This window comes from Aedes albopictus, chromosome 1, assembly GCF_035046485.1.
Source record: "Aedes albopictus strain Foshan chromosome 1, AalbF5, whole genome shotgun sequence".
NCBI lineage: Eukaryota > Metazoa > Arthropoda > Insecta > Diptera > Culicidae > Aedes > Aedes albopictus.
The window spans coordinates 242,715,356-242,737,606 of NC_085136.1; the positions used below are offsets into that span (position 1 = coordinate 242,715,356).

The following is a 22,251-nucleotide window of genomic DNA, read 5'->3' on the forward strand; positions in this document are numbered from 1 at the left end:
GTTTGCATTCTGGTACATTAACGGAAGAAATGGACAATTGGTTTATAGACGACATAAACCGCGAGTCCTCGAGCGAAGCTGAAGTCATCCGTTGAGTGCTGTGGGGCCTGAAGTGTTCACCCAGACTGCTCATACTCTGGTTTTGCACCTCGTTGGTAGACGTAGATGTTGGCCTGGCTAGAGTTTCAAGTTGCTCTTTCTCCTTGCGAATTTTCTCCAGTTCATTACGCAGCTCGGCAGTCAAAGATTTTTCAGCTTCCAGTTCCTTCGCCATTGTCCTCATATCATGGGATTCCTGCTGCTTTGCCTTCTTACTCTTCTTCTTCAGGGCTTCCAGTTTTCCTGGAGCCGAGTCAGCAGTGTGTGACGCGATTTTCGAACGTTGGACTTCGTGTGCAACATTCTTCTTGCTTTTCTTCTTCGGTATTCCCGTTTGATCAGATCCGATCCGATCAGCCGATCCTTCCAATTGCTTCTTTTTCTTCGAAGTCGATTTCCTAGAACGAAAATAACGGTTCTTTAAACTGGTTTCCTTCAATTCATTCAATTATTAAAATTTACGAATTTCTCATTGCTGACTATCATTAAACTAGTATGCGTTGTGTTACGCCTTCTAGCGATAAAACCTAAAACGTCTGCTTAAAACCTCCGAAGCAATTTTTGGCTTGTGTCATGATGAGCCTACTGGAAAATAAATTCCAGCCTACTCACCACCACTTTTCAGTGCCAGGTTGAGCCTACTGGTTTAACTTAACCAGCCTACTCAACACCACTTTTTATTCATTCTTGGCCTGTGTCATGATGAGCCTACTGGAAAATCAATTCCAGCCTACTCACCACCACTTTTAATGACATGTTGAGCCTACTGGTTCAACACAACCAGCCTACTCAACACCACTTTTTTACAATTCTTGGCCTGCGTCATGATGAGCGTACTGGTAAATCTATTCCAGTCTACTCACCACCGCTCGAAACACTTTCCATTGCTTTTGCTAATTATTTAATTAAGTTAATTATTCCGCACACCTCGTTACATCAGTAAATTCCAAAATAAATCTATACTTACTTCGCGGGAGCGTTGACTCCGCCATTGTGGTGACCGAAAATCTCTTCGCCGTCCATTTTCTTCCCGGAACAAATCTGCAGCACGTCCGATAGCTTCGAAGTTAGTTTTCTGAATCCCCGTTTTTCACCAATCCTGTACCTATCATTTGCTTACGCATACATTCAAATGCTTTCAACTCCGAATCATCCTTATCCATTTTTGTCGGAACGCAAGACTCTCACGCACACACAAAAGATCATCCGTTCCCACAAAAGCTCATTTTAAGATCCACACAAATATTCCACAAAAGCTCATTTTAAGATCCACACTAATATTCTATACACGTTCCACAGAAATCGTAGTCGATTTACTTTTTGAGATCGCTCAATGCTTTCGATCGCAGCAATCCGAGAAACGTCAAAAGTATTTTGTTTTGTTTTGTTCCAAATTCGTTTTCATCTCGAGGGTTGCAGTTCATTGGAATAACAATGATTGGTGAGTAAATCAATTTCATTATTTTATTTAGTGCTTACTCTTATATACTACAACTATGTTTGCTTATTGCTCGGTTAAAGTGTGCTATTTTGATGCTAGTAAATGCGTTATGCTTAGCTTTTTTTTAACTTTTGGGGGAAAATCTGCTCAACAGACACCCGAACAGGATGGTCCGGGTAGTGTGGGGTTAGGGTCGTCTTCTACAAGAAAAGTAAAAGCCAGGACTACTCTTTCCTCGACCCACTAAACCCATTCCTATGCTCGCCAAACCCTTCGACTCTCCGGAACCACCAAGAAGGCATTTCTTCAGACAGGGGCTAGTGCACATCGCACCCTCAAGGTTAGATGCGTAGCCTGCAGCAACGAACATCGATTACTCGCTCTGGAGAGTCCATCACCCCAAGTAACACAGAAAACATCTTCAAAAATGAAAAAAATAAAAGATGTTATATAAGTGTAATATAAATGCATAACAATACAACTTGTGTTATAAAGAAGCTCTAGCTAAGTTGATCGATAATTAATAGAAACCAAATATTATCGGATTTACCAAGATCGAAACGAGTTATTTTAACAATTGCATAACATTAATAGAGCATCATGTACAGAAGCTATCACAATAATGATATTGAAAAAAATGAAAAAAATATCACTAGCTAGGCAAGGGAACTAACCCCGAGTGTCCAGTTGAGTTCCCCGAAGATCCCAGCAATCGCAAAACTTTAATCTTCTGTATTTATGTTTCATAAATGTCTCGATATCACCAAAACTACCATGTACATCGTGTTGGTCTCATGGTAAAATCCTCCGTCTTAAAAACGGTCAATACTTTTACTTACCACCACTCTTCTAGCAGCACTCTTCACCATTTTCTAGTAGCAACGGATTCGCGGATTAAGTTATATCCGGTGCTGAATATTCCTCATACCCGAAGGGGTGAGGACTCAACTGTTCTGGTCATTCAATATGAACCCATATCTTCTATCTTGGAATTGTGCCGACACGGCCGATGACGAACGGAACCACCAGCGGGTTTAATCTTCAACGACATCTCGTTTCCGCGATGTGTTGCAGCGTTTTCCTTCACACCGAGCTGCTGGCCAATTTGTTGCACACCGTAGCTACACCCGCCGGGGCTGTGCGAACCTTGCAACGGCGAATTAGATATTCCCCCACAGGCTGGTCACTGTAGGTGTGGTGGAATGAGAATCGTAGGAAATTCCGACGATCTGCTGGGCCGTCCACAAAACAAACTAAAAACAATGTTTTGATGTTTTGACAGATGAGGTCCAGCGAAGAAACATGTTATATTTGAGTTATTCACGTGTTGTATTTGTGATCGTCGCAATACATTATCATAGCTAATGTGTGAGCACTGTTTAAAAGATGTTATCAACATGTATTGAAAACACTATAACAATACCTTCTACAGTTTATTATACAGTTGTTTTCACGACGTTTTTAAACGTCATTTTAACTTGTATTCAAATCTCATAGACAAATTAACCAAATGACAGTGCCAAATAAAAATATTAATACACAAATCAGTACACGAAATTAAAGTGAATATTTTTTTTCTCTTGACATTGTTTTTTCACTTAAAAATACTAGCATCTTATTTGTGACATATTCAATTATGAATTTTCGGCTTACTTTCAAGCATGGTCAAACCATAAACTGTTCCCAATATTTTCGTACGGAAGTGTAAGCTTCAAGAGGAACCTGCCATATTGTTTTTGCCTGGGGATTAACAAAAAAATTTTGTCATTTAATGTCACAAACTTGATGGAGCCCTCGATGAATTCACGAAACATTATTCGATTCAACGGAATGGCGCTTAAAAAATGAGCGAGTAAAATCAGAACGTTCACAATAAATTTTGAACGGCAATGAGCATTACCATTAGTGAGTGTAACAATTTTCATATCTTGATGTCCGAAAATAATCTTATAAAACCTTTGGCTTCATCACCAACCATATTAATTTGAAGGATGGAGCGGATCATATAGCGGATAAATAAATTTACTAGTTAATTTGCTATATATTTTTATTTTCCTTCGTTTTTGACAAATTGCTTTGCTTTGGATAGTACGTATCTTAATAGTTTGTATTATAAATGATTTCTGCAAGTTATATAGTCGATAAAAACACAGCTTTAACTTGCATGGCTAAAACATGTTACATGAATGTATTCTACTAGCTAAATAACTCAAACATAGCTATATTTCAACTTCGTGTGCGATTGTATTAAACACGCATTTTACAGGTTTCTTTTATGACAAATTGATTTGTTAATAACATATCAGGTTTAGATGGAACATATTTTGACGTCATTTTAGTTATATATGTGTACTGGAAAACATCTTATCTAACTTCCAAGATGTTGTATAAGCCGCCATTTTTTGCGCTGTTTTGATTATATAAGAATTCGATATTAAGTCAAAAATACATGGATAAAACATCAGAGTATGTCTTAAACGTGAATATTTTACTATTATATAACTAGCTGTGTTACTTGGGACGGCAGCATATTGGCGCTTAGCCAGTTTCCCGAGTGGTCCTCTCCACTCCCTTCGTTCTTGGAAGGCGGGCAGGGTCAACCCAACACCCGCGCCTATCTGACTGATGCCTACATGCAACCAGATCTCACCTGCTGAAGGTAAGGGTATCACTACCCTTCATGCCCTATCAGCTGCACCAGAAGGTTGCTGACAGTAGGATCTCTACCTGCCCCGGCCCTTACCGGCGAGTCCATTCCAACCACGGGCTCAGATTCAACCCAGTAGACCGACGTCACGACAGCAACGCTACAAGGACTTCCTTTCCGCGGCCACTTAATCGTTGTAAGGGTCGATTTCGACCGCAGCGCACCGGTATGACCTACGAAGACGATTCCGAACCCCTGATCTATCTCTTGTACCGCATCTGAACTAGCCATTTCCCGAGTCCACGCGCCACCTCCTCTATAGCTCCAAGACCATGTAGGTGATAGCATTCCAGCCAAACTCAGTCCTACACATCATCTGGACAAGATTGTCCCCGCATGTGGCAAGCATGCGGTCACGCATTTTGCGAAAACGCGGGCACACGATCAAAACGTGTTCCGCCGTTTCCTCTAAACCAGCATAAACAGGGCATTCTGGAGAACCCGTATGCCCGAAACGGTGTAGATACTGTCGGAAGCAACCATGACCTGTAAGGACCTGTGTCAGGTGGAATGTAACTTCCACATGGCGCCTATTCATCCAACTATCTACCCTCGGTATCAACCTATGGGTCCACCTTCCTTTGGTGGAACTGTCCCACGTGCGCTGCCATTGGACCATGGAGGCCATCCTGGCAGTCCTGCGTATGCCTCTTGTGCCGCGCATTTCGAAGCAATCCATGTCCTCACTGATAATAATGCTGATAGGCACCATACCAGGAATGACGCAGAGAGCGTCGTGTGACACGGTACGGTACGCGCTCGCAACCCTCAAGCACATAAGCCTGTAAGTACTTTCCAGCTTCCGTCGGTAGCATTCAGTACTTAGCGCGGTGCCCCACGCCGGGCCGCCATACCTAAATATGGACGTAGCAACACTAGCCAGAAGCTTGCGCTTACTGGCGTACACCGCAGAGCTATTGGACATCATCCGGGACAGTGCCGCAATAGCTGTGAAGGCTCTTTTACAGGCATAATTGACGTGGCTACCGAAAGTAAGCTTATCGTCGATCATCACGCCCAAGTGTTTGACGGAGCGTTTCGACAGGATAGTGCACTCTCCTACACTGCTCTCCGTCTGCTGCTCCGACTTCAGGTTGTTAACAACCGTCACCTCTGTCTTGTGGTGAGCTAGCTCCAGTTTCCTGGATCGCATCCCCGCCTCCACAACCTTGATCGAGTGGTCAGTAGTCAACTTCACCTCCTCGATCGTTTCACCTTAGACTTCTAGCGTAATGTCGTCGGCAAATCCGACAATCTCCACTCCCACTGGGTACTCCAACCTCAACACCTCGTCGTACATGACATTCCATAACACCGGAACCAGGATGGAACCTTGTGGGACTCCTGAGGTTATGTGAAAGCTCTGTGTCGTAAACTAGTACTCGATTCTGAAAGTAACTTCCGAGAATCTTGTACAGGTACAGACGCAAGAGCGCATTGGCAATAGCAGACCAGCTAGCGCTATTAAACGCATTTCTTATATTCAGAGTCACTACCGCAAAGAAACGAATTCTCCTCCTCTTAGGTTCGAGTGCTTTCTTGGCGGTTTTTGTAAGGGGCTGTCCATAAACCACGTGGTCATTTTTTTGGGACTTTTCAACCCCCCCCCCCCCGCGTGGTCATTTGTCCATACAAATTTTTTTATTTGTCCATACAAAATGGTCATTGGCGGAACACCCCCCCCCCCCTATGGCCACGTGGTTTATGGACAGCCCCTAATCGACAAGATAGCGTCTACGGTGGACCTCCCCTTCCGAAAGCCGTGCTGGCTACTCGAGAGACCATTTACATCCCCAGTGTGCCTCAACATTCTATTGAGGATGATCTTTTCGAGCTTCTTCCCCGAAGTGTTGATCAAGCATATCGCTCTATATGCCGACGGGTCTCCGGGTGGTTTCCCCGCCTTTGGTAAAAGAACCACGCTCTGCCCTTTCCAAACATCTGGGAAAACTCCCTCGTCCAAGCCTTTCTGCATAGCAGACCTGAACATCTCGGGAGCCTCTGCAATAGCTACTTTTAAGGCCAGGTTCGGATCTCCGTCCGGACCTGGGGCCTTACTTACGCTAAGGGACTTTGCTATCCCTACAAGCTCCACATCGGTGACCCTCTCTTAATTGTCAGCCCCAGTCCCCAGCTGTCCTACTAAAGGAGGCCAAGGACTAGGATCATGACGCGGAAAAAGGCCCTCGATGATCTCTTCCAACATCTCTGGAGATTACTCCGTATGTTCCACCTCCCACGGATTCGCATTCAGACTCTGACAGAGACCCTCGAAGTAGGCCTTTTTGCTTGCCCTTGTCTCGGTCTTCAGCGCGGGTTTTACAGCGGTGAACACCATCCGCCGTTCGTTTCACTCTGATCGTGCTCGCTGCATCCGCCGCCTAGCCCATGGGCAGGTGCGGAACAGGTCCGCAATCGCTTGAGTCTACCAGTAAGCCAGTGGCCTCCCATTTCTAGGGTGGACTCACCTAAGCCTGATCACGTCGCACGCACGCGAGAGCACCGCTATCAGCTCGTTGCTGTCTGAACCAAGTAGATTTCACTCACGGCGCGGAGCGCCCTTCGTCGAAGTATGATGTCTTCCACCTGCAAGGGCTTGGCCTTGGCCTAGCCGCCTCTTCTTCTATTCACTGCCTGCTGTTGTTGTAGTCGATACTGTAGCGAAGAATGGTCGCTTTGAGCATCTCCTTATATAAAGCATCTGTCCTCCACTTCTGCTCTTTGTAAATATCCACACGTGCTCGTCTGTAGCAGTTCTCCTAGCCGATAACAGATCCCTTAGTGTTCGCTATGGGTATAGTCTTCACAAACTCTACAATTCGTGCTTCTCGCTAGTGCCGGACTACAGAACGTTACATCGATGTGAAATTCTCTGCCATCTCTTCTGCAGGTGTTTGTGGATCCTTCGTTGACTAAAACTATGTTCGGTGCCTCCAGCAGGCTCCAACCTCTGGGGTTTACAAGGCGGCTACTCTACTCAACTACTCAGGCATTATCCCTTCAGGAAGCGCGCTGTTGTAAAAAGTACAACACCACCAAAAAACCTCGCTCGTCATATACAGCGCGAGCACACACTGATTATGTGTTCCGTGTTCTTTCGTTTGCTATTGCCGTCGCTGTCATTAGCATTGCTACACTAGACCAAAGGCCACTCTCATAACTATTTACGTAACTCTACACATCTTTGTAAGCTCCTTATACGAAGAGCTCCTGTTCTTCAAGTCCTTTTTCAGTTTGAATACTATTTCTCTCGAACGTGTACGCCTGACTTTGTGTACGTCCGCACCGAAGCCCTTCAGCTCCGGAGCCATTTTTATGGCACGTAGGTAGCCGGGCTCACTGATCTTCATCAGAATCGCTTCACCCTTTTCTCTTGACGCTTCTCCTAATAGAGTTCGGTCTCTCGACTACGTTTGTCTGTTTTGCTTTGCCAAACAGACAGTCTCCCACTTGGGTCTCGATGTTGCCTTCGCCTTTTTGTCTGTGCGGCGGCCATTCGCTAGCGTAGAGTGTTCTACTGGCCTTTCATCTAATGATGAGGATCTGCGTCTCTTTGTCACATAGTTCGGCGAGTTTTCCGTCCGCGCTAGTTTCTCCTTGCGGAGGTCTTCCAAGACTGTTCTAGGTGTATGCTCTTACAGCGTGTTGGCAACAAGAGTGTATTTCGTAGATGCTAATTCGCTTGCGTCCTTGCTGTGAAGTGCATTAATCAGATGCAAATTGTAGAGCAAATGCGCTAATGATTTAGTGAGAAAGTGAACATATTAGTGAGTGTGTGAGTTTGTTTGCGATTAAATTAGTGAGTTTTTTTTTTTTATTTTTAATATTTTTTTACTTGTTTGTTTATTTGGAAGACTCGGGCGCCACATGGGCATAACTGAGCCAAAATCTTTTGTTTTTACATTGGTAAATTAGTAAATTAGAGAATGATTTTGTAGATAATTTGTAAACATTTTTTTATTTTTTCTTCTTATTATTATTACATTAATCTTTTAATTACGTAGCTTCTTACAATTTATCCTATGAATTTAATTGAAAAAAAGGAAAGAAATCAAATTAAGAAATTGAAATTTCAAAAAAAAAAAAGATCGAAACAGCGACATACTTACATCCCTACATTCCTTCCCGTTACGCACTTCCACTACCTTCTGCTTCGTTAGTGGCCGCCTACGACGGCGCCGGCGACGAAGCAAAGAATGAACAAAACTGGGTGCAACGATATGATTGGCAGCTATTAGGTGAACCACGATCGCCGCAACAAGTCGAGAGCGAATTTTTTATTTTGATCCTTTTTTTTCACCGTAGTGAACCGACAGAAAGGCTGAGAGTCGGCCATCGCGATTGTGCTGCAGATTGTACAACGTGGGGAGTGCCTCGTACCCCGGTGAACGGTGTGAAAACGTGTAAAACCATCGCGGCCAGAGGTCGCGAAGTGTCCAGGGATAGTACTGACGATTCTCTAAAACGTCGGTCGCGTTTGTGCCGTATACTCCAGTCGAAAGCCAGTGAAGTGAAGACTACGTTGGATCCAAGCAACCTTTCGGAGCCACGTGTGGTAGTGGTCCGGCCCAAGCCAAGCCCCTTCTGGTCTCTGAAGTTCCACGCTGGTAGTTTTCCGTGTGACCAAACTAAGGAGAGTGAAGTGACGATTGCGTTGGATTCAAGCCACCTTTTGGAGCCACGTGTGGTAGTGTATCCGGCCCAAGCCATATCCGATCCGGCAGGTTCCACGCTGGTAGTTTCTCGTACGGCGGAGCAACGGAGATCGGACTGTGCTCGCCTGAAGCCCCCACGACAGACACCTTCCAGGATGGGCCCCATCCATATGAAGTTCCCGTACCGCCCGAGCATATCGACCATCGACTCGGTATGGTTCCCGCAGTGAGTGGACCTCAATCAGCCACGGAGGAGAAACTGGTAAAGTGCATAATTTTCCATTCCTTATTCCCATTTTTGTAACCCTCGTAAAAACCAATCAAGAAAGCATGCCCGAATTATAACGAAATCATGAAATTAAGCTACATTTTGACTTTTTTTATACGCTGCTCACTCCTTTCCACTCTCTCCTGGCAGTTAGGTCCACTTAGGTAATCAGTTAGCATTTAAAATAGCATTTATTCAGCATTGTAGTAGTCTTTACGACAAGGCGTTCAATGCTCTTTGACCGCATATGCGCCTATAGTGCTACCCCACTGCAGGCTTTGGCAAAATAACGGGCTGTTTCAGTGCTGCACCTTCAGGAACGTCGTACCAAAATGTCAAAGAAGCGTAACGCCTCGTTGAGCAAATCAAAACAAAAATAACTTTACGTCTGCTTCTCGCTCTCTCAACGTTCCCGCTTAATTGTCTTTGCACACCTTCAGCTGATGTGAGGTGGTATTTTTTTTTGCAAGTTTTAGTAGTTTTTGGGATTTGAACTTACGATCCGAAGATTACTCAATTATGTTTGCTGCTCAAGTTCTTCACGCTCCAGGATGTGCTACAGCTGCTCCGATGGCGTGCGCTGATTAACATCGTAGCAGACGCCATCAAAACAGGACAGCACAGTAAGGTGAATTCAGACGAGACAAGGATTGTAACGGAACTTAAAAAGAAACCAGTATACTACATGAAGGCAGACAAAGGTAACGCGGTTGTTATTATGGACAAGAAGGACTACGACGAACAGATGGAGAAGAAGATAAACGAAGGACCATACAGGCATCTACGAGTAGACCCACTACCCGGACTATTTAAGCTGACAGACAAGACCCTGAAAGACTGTAAACCCATCATCGGAGAAGCTCGTTTGAAGGAAGCAAATCCCATTCTTCCGCGGATCAAAGGTCTTCCTAAAATTCACAAACCCGGTCAAGAGATGCGAGAGATTATTTCAGCAGAAGGATCCCTGTTCGCGAACATACGCTCCCAAGAAGGGCAGCAGCATCCAAAGCTGCGCAACCCACTCCAACCATCGCATCGGAACCGTCACCAAGCATCGTCACGAGGCTCGCACACTCACCCGAGCCGACGGAACATCAGCGAGCAGCAGCGAGAGAATGAGTGCCGTGAGATCCTGCCGTGAGAGCAGCAGCGAACCACACCGCCGCAACCGTCATGATCATCATCATCGACTCTCGTCATCGGCGCCCTGTAGGTAGCGCGATGATGGTTTGTTCTACACACGTCGCGTGGGTTCTACGCGCGCGTAGAATATTCCACGTGGTTCTGGAATACCACATGTTTGGGTATAAATATGCGACCCGTTCCCAGTAGCGAGTCAGTTCAAATTTAAAGGTGATAAAGTGACAAGCGTACGCGTGGCTTGGACAACGCGTAGTGAAATTATTCCAAGTGTAAATAGCAGTTAGAGAATAAAGTAGTGAAGTTGTGAAAGTGATCCAGTGATTTTCTCTCCCTATCCGAAACCCATCCGTTCTCTACTGCTCTGTCATACAGTCCAGTGCATTTGCCTACATTTCTTGTGTTCATTGCCGAACAATCCCCTACCCACAAATTGGCTAAATGGTTAGTCAAAGAGTTCCAAAGTATGCCAAAACCCTTCCCCACCAGTTCGGCCAAAAACACTCAGGAGTTCACCCAAAAGTTGTTGGAATCAGGAACCATCGAGGAGGACGAGATTATGGTTTCTTTCGACGTCGCAGCACTATTCCCAAGTGTCCCTGTAAAGGATGCACTTAACCTTCTCGAGGATTGGTTACTACCCCAAAAGTCTGACGCAGCTTGGAAAGGAAAAGTTAGGACTTATTTACGTTTAGCTAGACTGTGCATGGATGAGAATTACTTCCAATTCCGTGGACAGTTCTACAAGCAGACCAAAGGTGCCCCCATGGGAAATCCCCAGTGCTTGAAATTCAGTGAATATGAATGGTACGATCAGTCATCAGCGCCAACCACCCCTACGAACGAACACGCACAGGGAGCAAAGAGAAACCGAACCAATCGCGACCACTATTCCTCATCGGTCGGTTGGCTGGTGAAGCATATCGACTGGTAACGATTATTTCTCACTTGCTGCGGTGAGGCTGAAGATGCGTAAATGATTCAGTGGATTTATGTTTTGCTCAAAACTTGTAAAAACAATCAATTTGTCCATAAGAGAATGATGGACGTGACTATTATAATCGATTTAATTCGAGTTTATGTCATTTGCACTGTAATAACGAGATAAAAATCAAGTATATTCATTGCCGTATACACCGGCGAAGAGAGAGATTCAGAGAGCCGCACGGCGCTGAATCGTCGTCCCTCACTCTCACTCATATTTTTTATTGCTCCCGCTCCCACTTGCTTCTGAAGCATGTTAGCCAATGAAGGCATATTGCTACCGCTTTGGGTTGAACAGCGCCAGTCAAAGAAGAGCAAATTTTGATTCGTCTGCGGTAAAACGCTTCAATTTTCAAGCGCTGGAAATCCCCTATCCCCATTTCTATGCGAGCTTTTCATGGCAAATTTAGAAACCAAGCTAAAGGAGCAAGGTTTACTTCCGGAGAAATGGTGGAGATACGTCGACGATATTTTCAGTGTGATCAAACGGGAAGCTTTATCTAAGGTTCTAGAGGTCATCAACAATGTGCATAAGGATATCAGGTTCACTCACGAGGAAGAAAAGGAGGGAAAACTTCCATTTTTGGATCTATTAGACCGTTCGCAATGCTGTTTTATTTTGTATGGCGAGTTTTAAAATTTTTAAAACTCGCCATACAAAATAAAACAGCATTGCGAACGGCGTTAGTTAAGAGGGAAGACAGTTCATCGTTCGAATTCGAGATTTACAGAAAACCTACCAATACCATGCGTGTCATCCCCTATTCGTCGAATCACTCCTTCCAACATAAGATGGCAGCTTTTCACCACATGGTTCACCGAATGTAGACTCTACCTCTAAGCGATGACGGGAAGAATAAGGAACTCACTCATATATTCGAAACAGCGAAAATCAACGGATACAAGGAGAGGACAATTCAGGCCATCATCGACAAAAAGGAGAGGTTGCGATATCGAGGTTCCCTAACAACTCTTACCCCTATTTCAGAATCTTTGAAGCGAGTATCAGTCCCCTTCGATCAACACATCACTAATAGTTTACGTTCTAGGCTCAGAATTTTTGGGATCGATTTAGTATTTTCTAGCAGAAGCAATCAGTTGAAGACTTCGTTAGGCTCTACAAAGGATCCGGTTAACACCCTTAACAAGGCTGGCGTTTACAAAATCAGTTGCTCCCATTGTGATAAGGTCTACGTTGGTCAAACAAAACGGTCTTTGGAGGTTAGATTCAGGGAACATATGGCGGAGGTAGGAAAGGCGCAGAGGACAGTGAGTAGAGGTTTGGAATACGATTTCAGGTCGAAAGTTGCTGAACATGTCTTTGAGGAGGGCCACCCTGTAACTTCAGAGGATATTCAGATTTTGCGAAATGTAACTTCACCTTGGAAATTGGACGTTGCTGAGAGTCTAGAGATATACAAACAGGTACCTAACACGCTGTTAAACAAGGATCAAGGCAATGGAAGTTCGTGGCTTTTCAAATTATTACCCCCTAAGCACTCTCGTATGGCGTGCGTCTCATAATGTACCTGTGATGTATGAACTTTGTTTACCTATCCTGTGCTGGAGGAAAATGTACCTATTCGATGGTGGAGAAAATTTTTTATTACCTATTCTATGGTAATACCTATTCTATGGTGAAGGGTAATATAGTTTTTGCATGCTCGGGAAAAAAAACTACCTAGATTAAGTTACCTATTATTTTTACCCAAGTTGTATAAAACGTGTTGAATGCGATGGATCTCTTCAGTCGAGTCAAGTACAAGACACTGAAGACGACCTTACAGTTGAGGTCGAAATACGTATCTGTCAAAGGATGCAAATTCTTAGTGGAATTCAAAGGAACAGTACTTAACGCGATTTTCTTTTTATTTACAGATATTCCCCTAACAAGCCCATCATCGTGAAAACCGACTTTCCCACGAAAATTATCGCGCGCTTCTGATTTCGCATTCAATATTCGCGTCCCCATCTCACTACCGAGAAAACCGACCGACTCACGAACATAGTCGCGCGTTTTCCACAGTATTGAACTTAGAGTATACAGAGAATAAACTTTCAAGCTTAGATAGATTAATTACAGACTCCAGGAGTCCTCATGAAAACGCATTGGCGAAATTAGCCCAACTTCTTCTAGTACCGTACACTGGGGTGTAGTTGATCAGTGGGATGAACCTGATCACTCAATTACCCACGGATATCAACTTTCAAGGAAATTGACATTCCATTCTAATGTTACGTCATTGGATTGCGAATGGTTAAAATATAATGGTTGCTTCCTTGAAAGTCGATATCCGCGGGTAATTGAATCACCAGGTTCACCCCAATGATCAACTACACCCCAGTTTACAGTATGTAAAGAAAAAAAAACTCTCACCCAGTTACATGTCGTCGGATGGCCGCAACCACTCCTTGATTCCTTCAATTTTCTGTAATACTGTTTGATACCAAGTGTGCATCCATTTTGATCACTTCACGAGGAAGGAGAATGTGAACCTGCTCCAAACACGTGTCACTTTTCACTTTTTTCTTCGAACAATGCAACGCGACTGAGATTTTCATCGCAACTGCCACAAACACGCGTCACTTTTCGTTTTTTCCACCAAACAATGCAACCCAATCGAGATCCCCATCGTAACTGCCCCAAACACGCGTCATAATTCACTTTTTTTTTTCTAATAATGCCACCTGATCGAGAACCCTTATCGCAACTGCCCCAAACACGCGTCATTTTTCACTTTATCCTTCGAAAATGCCACCTGATGGAGATTACCATCGCAACTGCCCCAAACACGCGTCATTTTTTCACTTTTTCCTTGGAACAATGCCACCCTATCGCAACTCTGCTATGAATGAGTAAGTGAAGCAGTGTATTAGTGAGTGATATTGTGAGTTAATAAGTGAGTCAGTGAGTTAGCTATCAAGTTGGTGAGCCACTCAAATAAAATGAGCTCGTTGGTGAGTGAATGTCTGGATAAATGAGTAGATAAATGAGTGAGTTAGTGAGAGAGTGATGTAGTGAGTTTAAAGTTAAATGAGTGGGTGAGTTTGTAAGTGCGTGAGTGAACATGATGTGGAGAGCTCATGAGTGAGCAAATGAGCTAGTGAGTTAATGAGAAAGTAAGCCTGTTAGTGAGTATGTTTTTGAGTAAATGAGCAAGTTAGTGAGTGATGTAATGAGTTAGTGAATGATCTTTTTAGTGAGTGCCATAGTGGAATAGTGAGAGAGAGATGTAGTGGGTTTATATATTCATTTGTGAGAGAGTGGATAAATGTGTAAATGTGTGAATAAATGAGTAAACTAGTGAATGATTCACTGCCCATATTCGCATAGTCAATGTTAGTTTTCATATTTCAACAATGTTGTTACCGGCAACACTGTTGACCGCGAAACGACAGTGAAACCACCGTCCGTTCCCTCGCAACTGAGCGGCTGCCGCCGAGTGGACTGTCAAATCGGACAGCATCCGACCGAACAAAGACAGACAGATTTATTCAGATTTTGCTAGTGCACAGTTAGTTGACATGCGTCAATAGTGAATAGTGGTGTAATATTTCGATAATTTGCAGTAAGTTTGTAAACTATTTGTTAGAATAAACTATTTGTTAGAATACAGTCAGCACCGCACAGTAAAGGAAAAGTCTAGTCCGTCAAGGTACGTTTTGTACAGAAATCAGAATTGATAATCATTGTCGAGTCCGTAGTTCATAACCTGAAATGAAACAATAATGTATTTTCCATAGATTGTACAACCCACTTTTCCCCCGGTTACTGACCAGGAAAGTGACCGAAAAATACTGAATTTGTAAGTTATTACTTTACTCTGAACTGTTAACCGACCCCAACAAAACCAACTAAATTAAATCAATAAATTACAGCTTTGTAGCTGCTAAGTCTGCAACTAAAAGAACGGTGTTTGTTCTGACGATCGGGAACAAATGTACAGCTTGTGCATGCAGACGTTTTTAACGATGGTTACGTCTACTATGCGAACATGTACAGTGTGTGATTCAACGAACTATTAAGCAAATAAGTGAGTGGCTAGCGAAATAGCGGCTAACAAATTGTGAGCCAGTGAGAAATGGAACAATTAGATTTCACATGCTTTTCATTGATTCTTGTAACAAAGTATGCTTTTTTTATATTTCATGAAAATATAGGTAAAAATAGAGCGCACCAAAATTGTAATAATCATCAAAATACATGGGACAACTATGTATTTGTATTGACGGCACGTCGCCGACTCATTACTTTGCAGCCCAACCTGTGGTAATCTTAAAAATGACGCCGAAACAAATGAACGTCAATGATATATCATGCTAGGAAGCATGATGTTAGCAAAAATTCAAATGCCAAATTGAAATCATGACATTGTCAGTGGCACGGCACTGACCATTCCCGATTCAAGTGTCCTCCAAATGAGAAAGGAGATTTTTCCGTGCAGCTGAAATGTCAACGGGTTTCTTCCTTTGAGTATTCCTCAGTCTGCACAGTTCTCTTGTGTTAGTTTAACCACCTAACCCACATTGAATCCCCATTGAAAACCAAGTGCGATTGAAGCGTAGAAATCATCACATTTTCCGTCACACATTCCACCCGCCGTGGGAAAACTCCAACTGCGCCGAATCGCTCCTATATCTTTGCCATCCACGTCCTTTATTGTGTAACCGCCATTCATTCCTTATTATCACACGCGCGAAGCAATGTGGAACAACGTCGGCGACCAAAACAGAGAGCACAAAGCTCTTCGTGGTCGGTTTCTACTCTCTCTCTCGTCCTGCACATGGCCATCGGCATGGCATGGCGGCGCCGACCACTGCTGAATGCACGCGACAGCCGACAACCGACGACACATTCCAATGCACTCTCGTCGTCGCGTGCCATCGTCGTCGTCGTCGCGCATGGTGTTCTGCATCCCGAAAATTTACGAACGAAAACAACTCCTTTCTCCGCGTGTGCGGTGGCGCTCTGAGTGTCAGCAGCGGTTGGTGGTGGGTGTGAGAGTGAGTGCATCCACCAGAGTTTTCTCACCAGTGGGCGGTTGAAAGCCAGAGCTTTCACTCCCGTCGATTGGAGACTGGAACTGGACGAACCGATGGATGAAAAAGATTCTTACTCGACCGAGTCCAAGTCCTGCGGCTGAGAAGCCGTTGCAGTTGAGCTTTGTAACCCGATGAAGAACGACGTCTCCGGTTGATTTTCGTGAAGAAGTGGATTTTTTTCCCTGGTGAGAATTGATAGGAAGTCTTTCCAAGAGGAAGAGTTGCTGCTGCAGCAGCAAGACTCTTGCAAAGTAAATCGTGTTCGGTCGGATTACAGACGATCATTTGCGGGAAAATTCGCGGAAAACGTCGGATTTCGGTGTGATCTGCTCTGGATTTGGTGCGTGTCGAAGAGGAGAAGTAGAACAAAAATTGGAGTGAACCTTTTCCATAAAGGATCCCGTTCTGAAGTGGGGAAGAAGAATCAGGTTTGTGAGTCAGAGAAAGTTTTGATCCTGGAAAATGGCCAATTTGATGGTTTTCAAAGTGGTTAAGTGTCGACTAAAAGCCTTTTCCGATCGACGAGTTCACTGTGAAGCACCTAAATGTGGATAAAATCGAGATAAAAAAAGTTCCTGGATTGCTGCTCAACTGAGTGAAAAGTGAATTTTCGTGCATTTTTTGGCTCCTTCTAGAACGGATTACGTGACACAAAAGCGACTGAGCTGCAGGTGAAAATTTCAGTGAAAGGTGAATATCATTTGCTGATTGAAAATTTCTCAATGGAAAAAACGGGGAAGAGTAGAATCTGAAAAATTCATAATCTTCGTTCGGATGAATGATTGAATTGAAAGGAAAACCAATACAATTGCACGCGGAAAGCGTGTGGAAAGCGAAAAATTCTCGGAAAACATCAATTTTCAATTGAAAGCAATCATACTCGAGTGAAGTGAACATTTTCATCTCTTCGAAAACAGGCTCAAAATTTCACCTTCAATTGTAACAAAGCCCAATTTCACCACAAAAACCAGCATTCTAGCATTGACGGAATAGTGTCGTAGAAAAAAAAAACGCGAAAAAAAACCGTGGTCCGTTTCTTGTCAAGGATTTTTCGTATCGATTTCTTCTGCTGCTTTCAGTTATGTAGTTAGTAGGTAGGTTGCTGCTGCTTCTGTTGCTGAGTGGTGGGTGAAGAAAAGAATGAGAATGAAAATTTCATGTGACATTATTCGCGTGCGTTTGCGAGTGTGAGTGGGCGAAGTTGAGTGACGGGTGAAGCTCAGTGGCATGAGTGGTGGATGAGCTTTCGGCGGGACTCAGTGCGGTGGGGAGGGATCTCACGCACACCACGGAAAGGTTTGGAGCTCACTCAAAGTCTGCTTACTACTATTACTACTACACACCATTGTACTACATACTATGTTTTCATTCGGAAAATAGTATCGAGGATTGCAAAAAAATCTCCCGGCTGTAGTTTCTACAACTGCGCCTATACCGAGGGAGTTTGTAATGTTCAACTTGTACGGGGATGGAAACATGGTTTCGTGAAAGTTATGACAGAGAGAAGAGACAAACTGCAAGTGCTCATGGTCCGTATGATTATTGCCGTCAGAAAGCTGATCGACAGATTGACTTTGAAAAGTTTTTATGTGCCTTTCCTGTAATATAAAGTGATAGTATCCAATCACAAATAGTGCTACAGTGAGAGTCGAACAAATCGCCAAAAACATGGGGAAGCCACTAAATTTGAACATACTGGAAAAACTTGTAATTAGAAGGCACGAAATGTTGCTGATTGACAAATTGAGAAATGAAATTTGTGAAAAAAAAATCACGTTCTTGGGGGGATTCGAACCCAAGACTCTGTATTCGCTAGACCGGCGCTTTAACCAACTAAGCCACAGAACTAGTAATGATTCTGCCGAATTGAAAACCAAACTGACTCCGAAGCCACACCGTGAACACTCCTATTTCACAAACTCATCTCTCGTTTCGACTAAGATGCCAATATTGCCAATCCACAACACACTCACGTTTGTGCCCACTGACTACAAGTTATTTAAGGGGTCAGCTTGGCTTTCTATTCCGCAGAACCATTACCTGTTCTGTGGCTTAGTTGGTTAAATCGCCGGTCTAGCGAGTACGGAGTCGTGGGTTCGAATCCCACCAGAACGCGATTTTTTTCATAAATTTCATCTCTCAATTTGTCAATTAGCAACATTTCGTGTGCTAGGCCGGGGCCCGAGGTGCAGTGGCTACACGTTCGCTTCATAAGCGGATGGTCATAGGTTCGATCCCAGCCCCGGGCACTTCGTCAGTTGCTCTTTCCCTCGAGAGCGGCTGGCACTTGACCCTCTTCTGAGCTCTCATAGCTCAAACGGACCCGGATAATTGAATATCGACAAACGGCAACCCATAATGGACGACTCCCAATCGAACTGGAAAAGGAACAACAGCCATACATCATTTCATCATCGTGCTCATCATTCTACCAAGGACAGGGTAGAAAAATGAAGCAGCACAGAGGCAAACCAGCTCGATATAGTAGAATAAGAATATAATAGAACACATTTAGGCGCTGTACAAAGTGTGAGTGCAGCCGCCAATTGGAATCGCTCATGTAGTGCCCTAGTGGACAAAAGAGCTGTAAAATAGGTTAAGTGGTTAAGAATAAATAAAAAAAAAAACATTTCATGCCTTCTAATTTCAAGTTTTTCCAGTATGTTTCAGACATACCAGCAAATCTGGTAAAATGCCAGTAAAATGGGGAATATGTGTCATTCCATCTATTGAAGTTTTTCTTTTGAAATTTTACCTTTTTATTGTCTGAATATTTATCACTTATCATTGCTAGAATATTCAGCCCAGGCCCTTCCTGAAATTTTCCATGATCATCATTAAAAATTCTTCAATATATTGCTTTGTGAAAATTTTGACCTGTATTCCATTCAGAATTTTGTCTGGAACTCTTCCGGATATCATGCAGGATTTCTTCCGGAAGTTTTCTTCGTCCCTCCCGACTTTCCACCTGCGTATTCCCAACTAAATCTTCGAAGGATTACTCCCTGTATTCAAACCAGAAACTCTACAGGAGTTTCTCCAGGATATTTCTGAGAGGCTGTTGAGAAATTTCTTTAAGAATTTCTGCCCAGGATTCCCTTAAATGATGTTCCACAATGTTTTTTTTTTCAGAAAGAACCAAAAGAGCTCTTACTGGATTTTCTGTCAGAGATTTTTGCAGGATTTCTCCCAGAGTTCCTACAACAGTTTCGACCGATTTCTTTCCTAGAGCTACTTGTAAGACTCCACCTGGAGTTCTTCACAATATTTCTAGATAGTTTCTACCAGTGGTTTCTTCCAGAGTAATTCCTGTCGAGGTTTTACAGGAGTTTTTCAAGGTTTCTTGCAGGAACTTCTCCCAGAATTTTCTAGAGATTTTCAGGAGTCATATTGCTGATTGCTTGTGGAGTTCTTCTCGCGAATTCTTTCAAAAGCTTTTTCAGGATTTCTTATGGGGATTTACGACTGGAAACTTGATGGAATGGGGGATGGCTTTCTTAGTCTTCAAATCAAGAACTATTTTTATCTACATTCCCGACGTTTCGGCCTGAGGATTTGGCCTTTTTCAAAGGTCGTAGTGTCTACCGTCTATCGTTTTTGGAGTATTTGTATAAGGAATACTCTTCTGTGTGGCTTTTCAGGTATACGTGTTGTTATTTAAGATTTTTAATTTTGTATAAATCCCTGTGCACTGGTAACGACTGTTTTAAAAGAATGGTGGGTGGTGAAGACTGAGATAGCCCCTTCCGCTTTTCCAGCATTTTTTTTTTGTAGTTCCTATCAAGATTCATGATCCACCTGAGATTTCTCTATAAGTAACTTCCGGAGCACTTGCCGGGGTTCCCATGAGATTTCCCGAAATAACTTCTGGGATAACCAACGGAATGCCTTGGAAGACATCCTCGGAAATTAGTCGACAGCTATGCAGCTGAAATTCTCCGAGTAATTCCGGAAAGAACTGTTGGAAATATTCTGAGAGGAGCTTCGGAAGTAATCCCGGGAAAAACTGAGTTATCTCAGAGGAAAAAACTTATGGTAGGAAATATCAGGAAAATTCCAGAAGGAACGCGAAGAATAATCCCGAAAAAAATCTATGGAAGATATATCCCTGTAAAAACTTCTAGAGAAGACTTGCAAAATTTCCAGGAGAAACAGTTCAAAAGCTATCCCAAAGCACCACTGTCAGTAATCCGTGAAGCAAATTTGAAGCAATTTTGGAAGAATTTTCGGAAAGATGTCGCAGGAGGTGCTCATGCAGAATCCCCACAAAAAAAAAAAACTGCTTGAGAAACCCCGGAAGGAACTCTGGAAGCAATTCCGGTAAAGCTCCAGGATGGAGTCTTTAAGCATCTTCTAAAAAAATCGAGAAAGAAACTACGGTTAATTTTAAGGAAAAAAAACCTATTCAAATTCAACGAAGAACGGAAGAACTATGGAAGACTTCTATAAGAGCCCATATAGTCACAGCTATAAAAGCATGGGTATTCAGCATGATCAAGCTGAGGATGACAGCCTCGATTATTAAAGGAAATTTCATTAACTTCCTGGGGCATAGAGTATTTTCGTACTTGCCACACGGTATGCACATTTACTGCGAATTCATGCAGAGGTGTTCCAAGAATTTGTTTCAGGAATCTTTGAAGAAATTCTTGGAATGTAAATGAAACAAAATCGTTCTCCACAAAAAATCTCTTGACGAATTGCTGGAAGAACTTTTAAAGAATGTCTTAGAGATAACTTTTATTAATTTGATGGAAGTATTTCTAATGGAAATGCATTGGAATTTTTGGAAGAATCTCTAAATGATTTCCCAGAAAAAAATTCAGTGGGAATTCCTTTAAGCATTTTTAAAGCCACTCAGGAAAAAAAATCCTGAAGAAATACAAAAGAATACATATAGTAATTTCTGAAAGTACTTTCAAACATTGTTTAAGAAAAGTCTATAAAACTAAATAGAGAAATTATTGTGGAAATCTTGAAACTCTGTACAAGTAACATGATTTTGGACAAATTTCAGAAAGCATCTCTGGAGGAATTCTGGTTTCTGATGTTGTCTTTGTTAAAAAAAAGAAACACCTGAATGACGTCGTGGTTGAAGAATAGTTTTAAGGATTTCTGCTTGATTCTCTACAAGAAATCATAAAGGAATCTTTTAATGAATTCCTTGAACAAGCGCTGTAGAAATTTCTGGAGTAATTTTTAAGAAACTACTGAGGAAGGATTTTCTAAGGAACGTGGAGACCGGTGGAAGCTCTGAAGATGCCAGAATTTATAAAGATGTCAGTGGGAGATTTTCAAAAGAAAACTGCAGAGAGCTCCTGAACGATTCCCTGCAGCAAATCATTTAGCAAAATCTAGTGGGATTTATAGAGAAGTTCCTAAAGGTATTTTTGGAGAAACTCCTGCAAAACGCTTCGGAGGAATTAGTGAAAAAAATCTTTTAGAAAACTCATAGAAGAAACTCCGGCGGAATATCTAAATATACCCTTGGACAATTTATAAAAGAACTTCTGGACTTCTGGAGCCATCTTTTGGGCATTTTTTAAGATTCTCAGGAATAAAATCGCAAGAATCTCTAGAAAAAACACATGACGGAATCTGACGACGCAATCCAGGAATAAGAGTCTCAGCCAGAGGCTGTACAGACTGAATGGAACTTAACATTAGACAAGGGACACACGGAGCATGCACCAGTGGATGCGGAGAAGAAACTGTTCTCGCGAAAAGTTTCATCGGCCGAGCGGGAATTTAACCCTCACCCCATAGCATGGTGCGGTTAGAAGCTTGGTGACCCTAACCGCACGACTACGAGGCTCCACAAACAGTTCCTCCGAGGATTTTTAGCAACTTCTGTAGAACTTCATGTAGGGATTACTTTCGGAGAATTTTCCGGGAGTATCTCTATTTCTCTTAA

General features: G+C 43.0%; 2 protein-coding genes across 7 annotated transcripts in view; one reads left to right on the plus strand and one right to left on the minus strand.

Moving 5' to 3' along the window:
* LOC109397798 (uncharacterized) overlaps positions 1 to 1,122 on the minus strand; it is a 42,086-nt gene extending 40,964 nt beyond the window's left edge. The window contains exons 1-2 of the mRNA XM_062859055.1: positions 1,067 to 1,122; positions 136 to 497 (exon numbers count right to left, since the gene is read on the minus strand). Of these exons, the coding sequence (XP_062715039.1) occupies positions 136 to 497; positions 1,067 to 1,122 (418 nt within the window). The remainder of the gene's footprint in view (positions 1 to 135; positions 498 to 1,066) is intronic.
* A 15,289-nt stretch (positions 1,123 to 16,411) lies between these two features.
* LOC109425258 (neurexin 1) overlaps positions 16,412 to 22,251 on the plus strand; it is a 694,091-nt gene continuing 688,251 nt past the window's right edge. The window contains exon 1 of one of the 6 annotated variants that reach the window (XM_062846520.1): positions 16,412 to 17,027. The gene's annotated coding sequence lies outside the window, so the exon portion shown is untranslated. The other 5 variants (XM_062846524.1, XM_062846523.1, XM_062846522.1 and 2 more) reach the window with 5 other exon arrangements.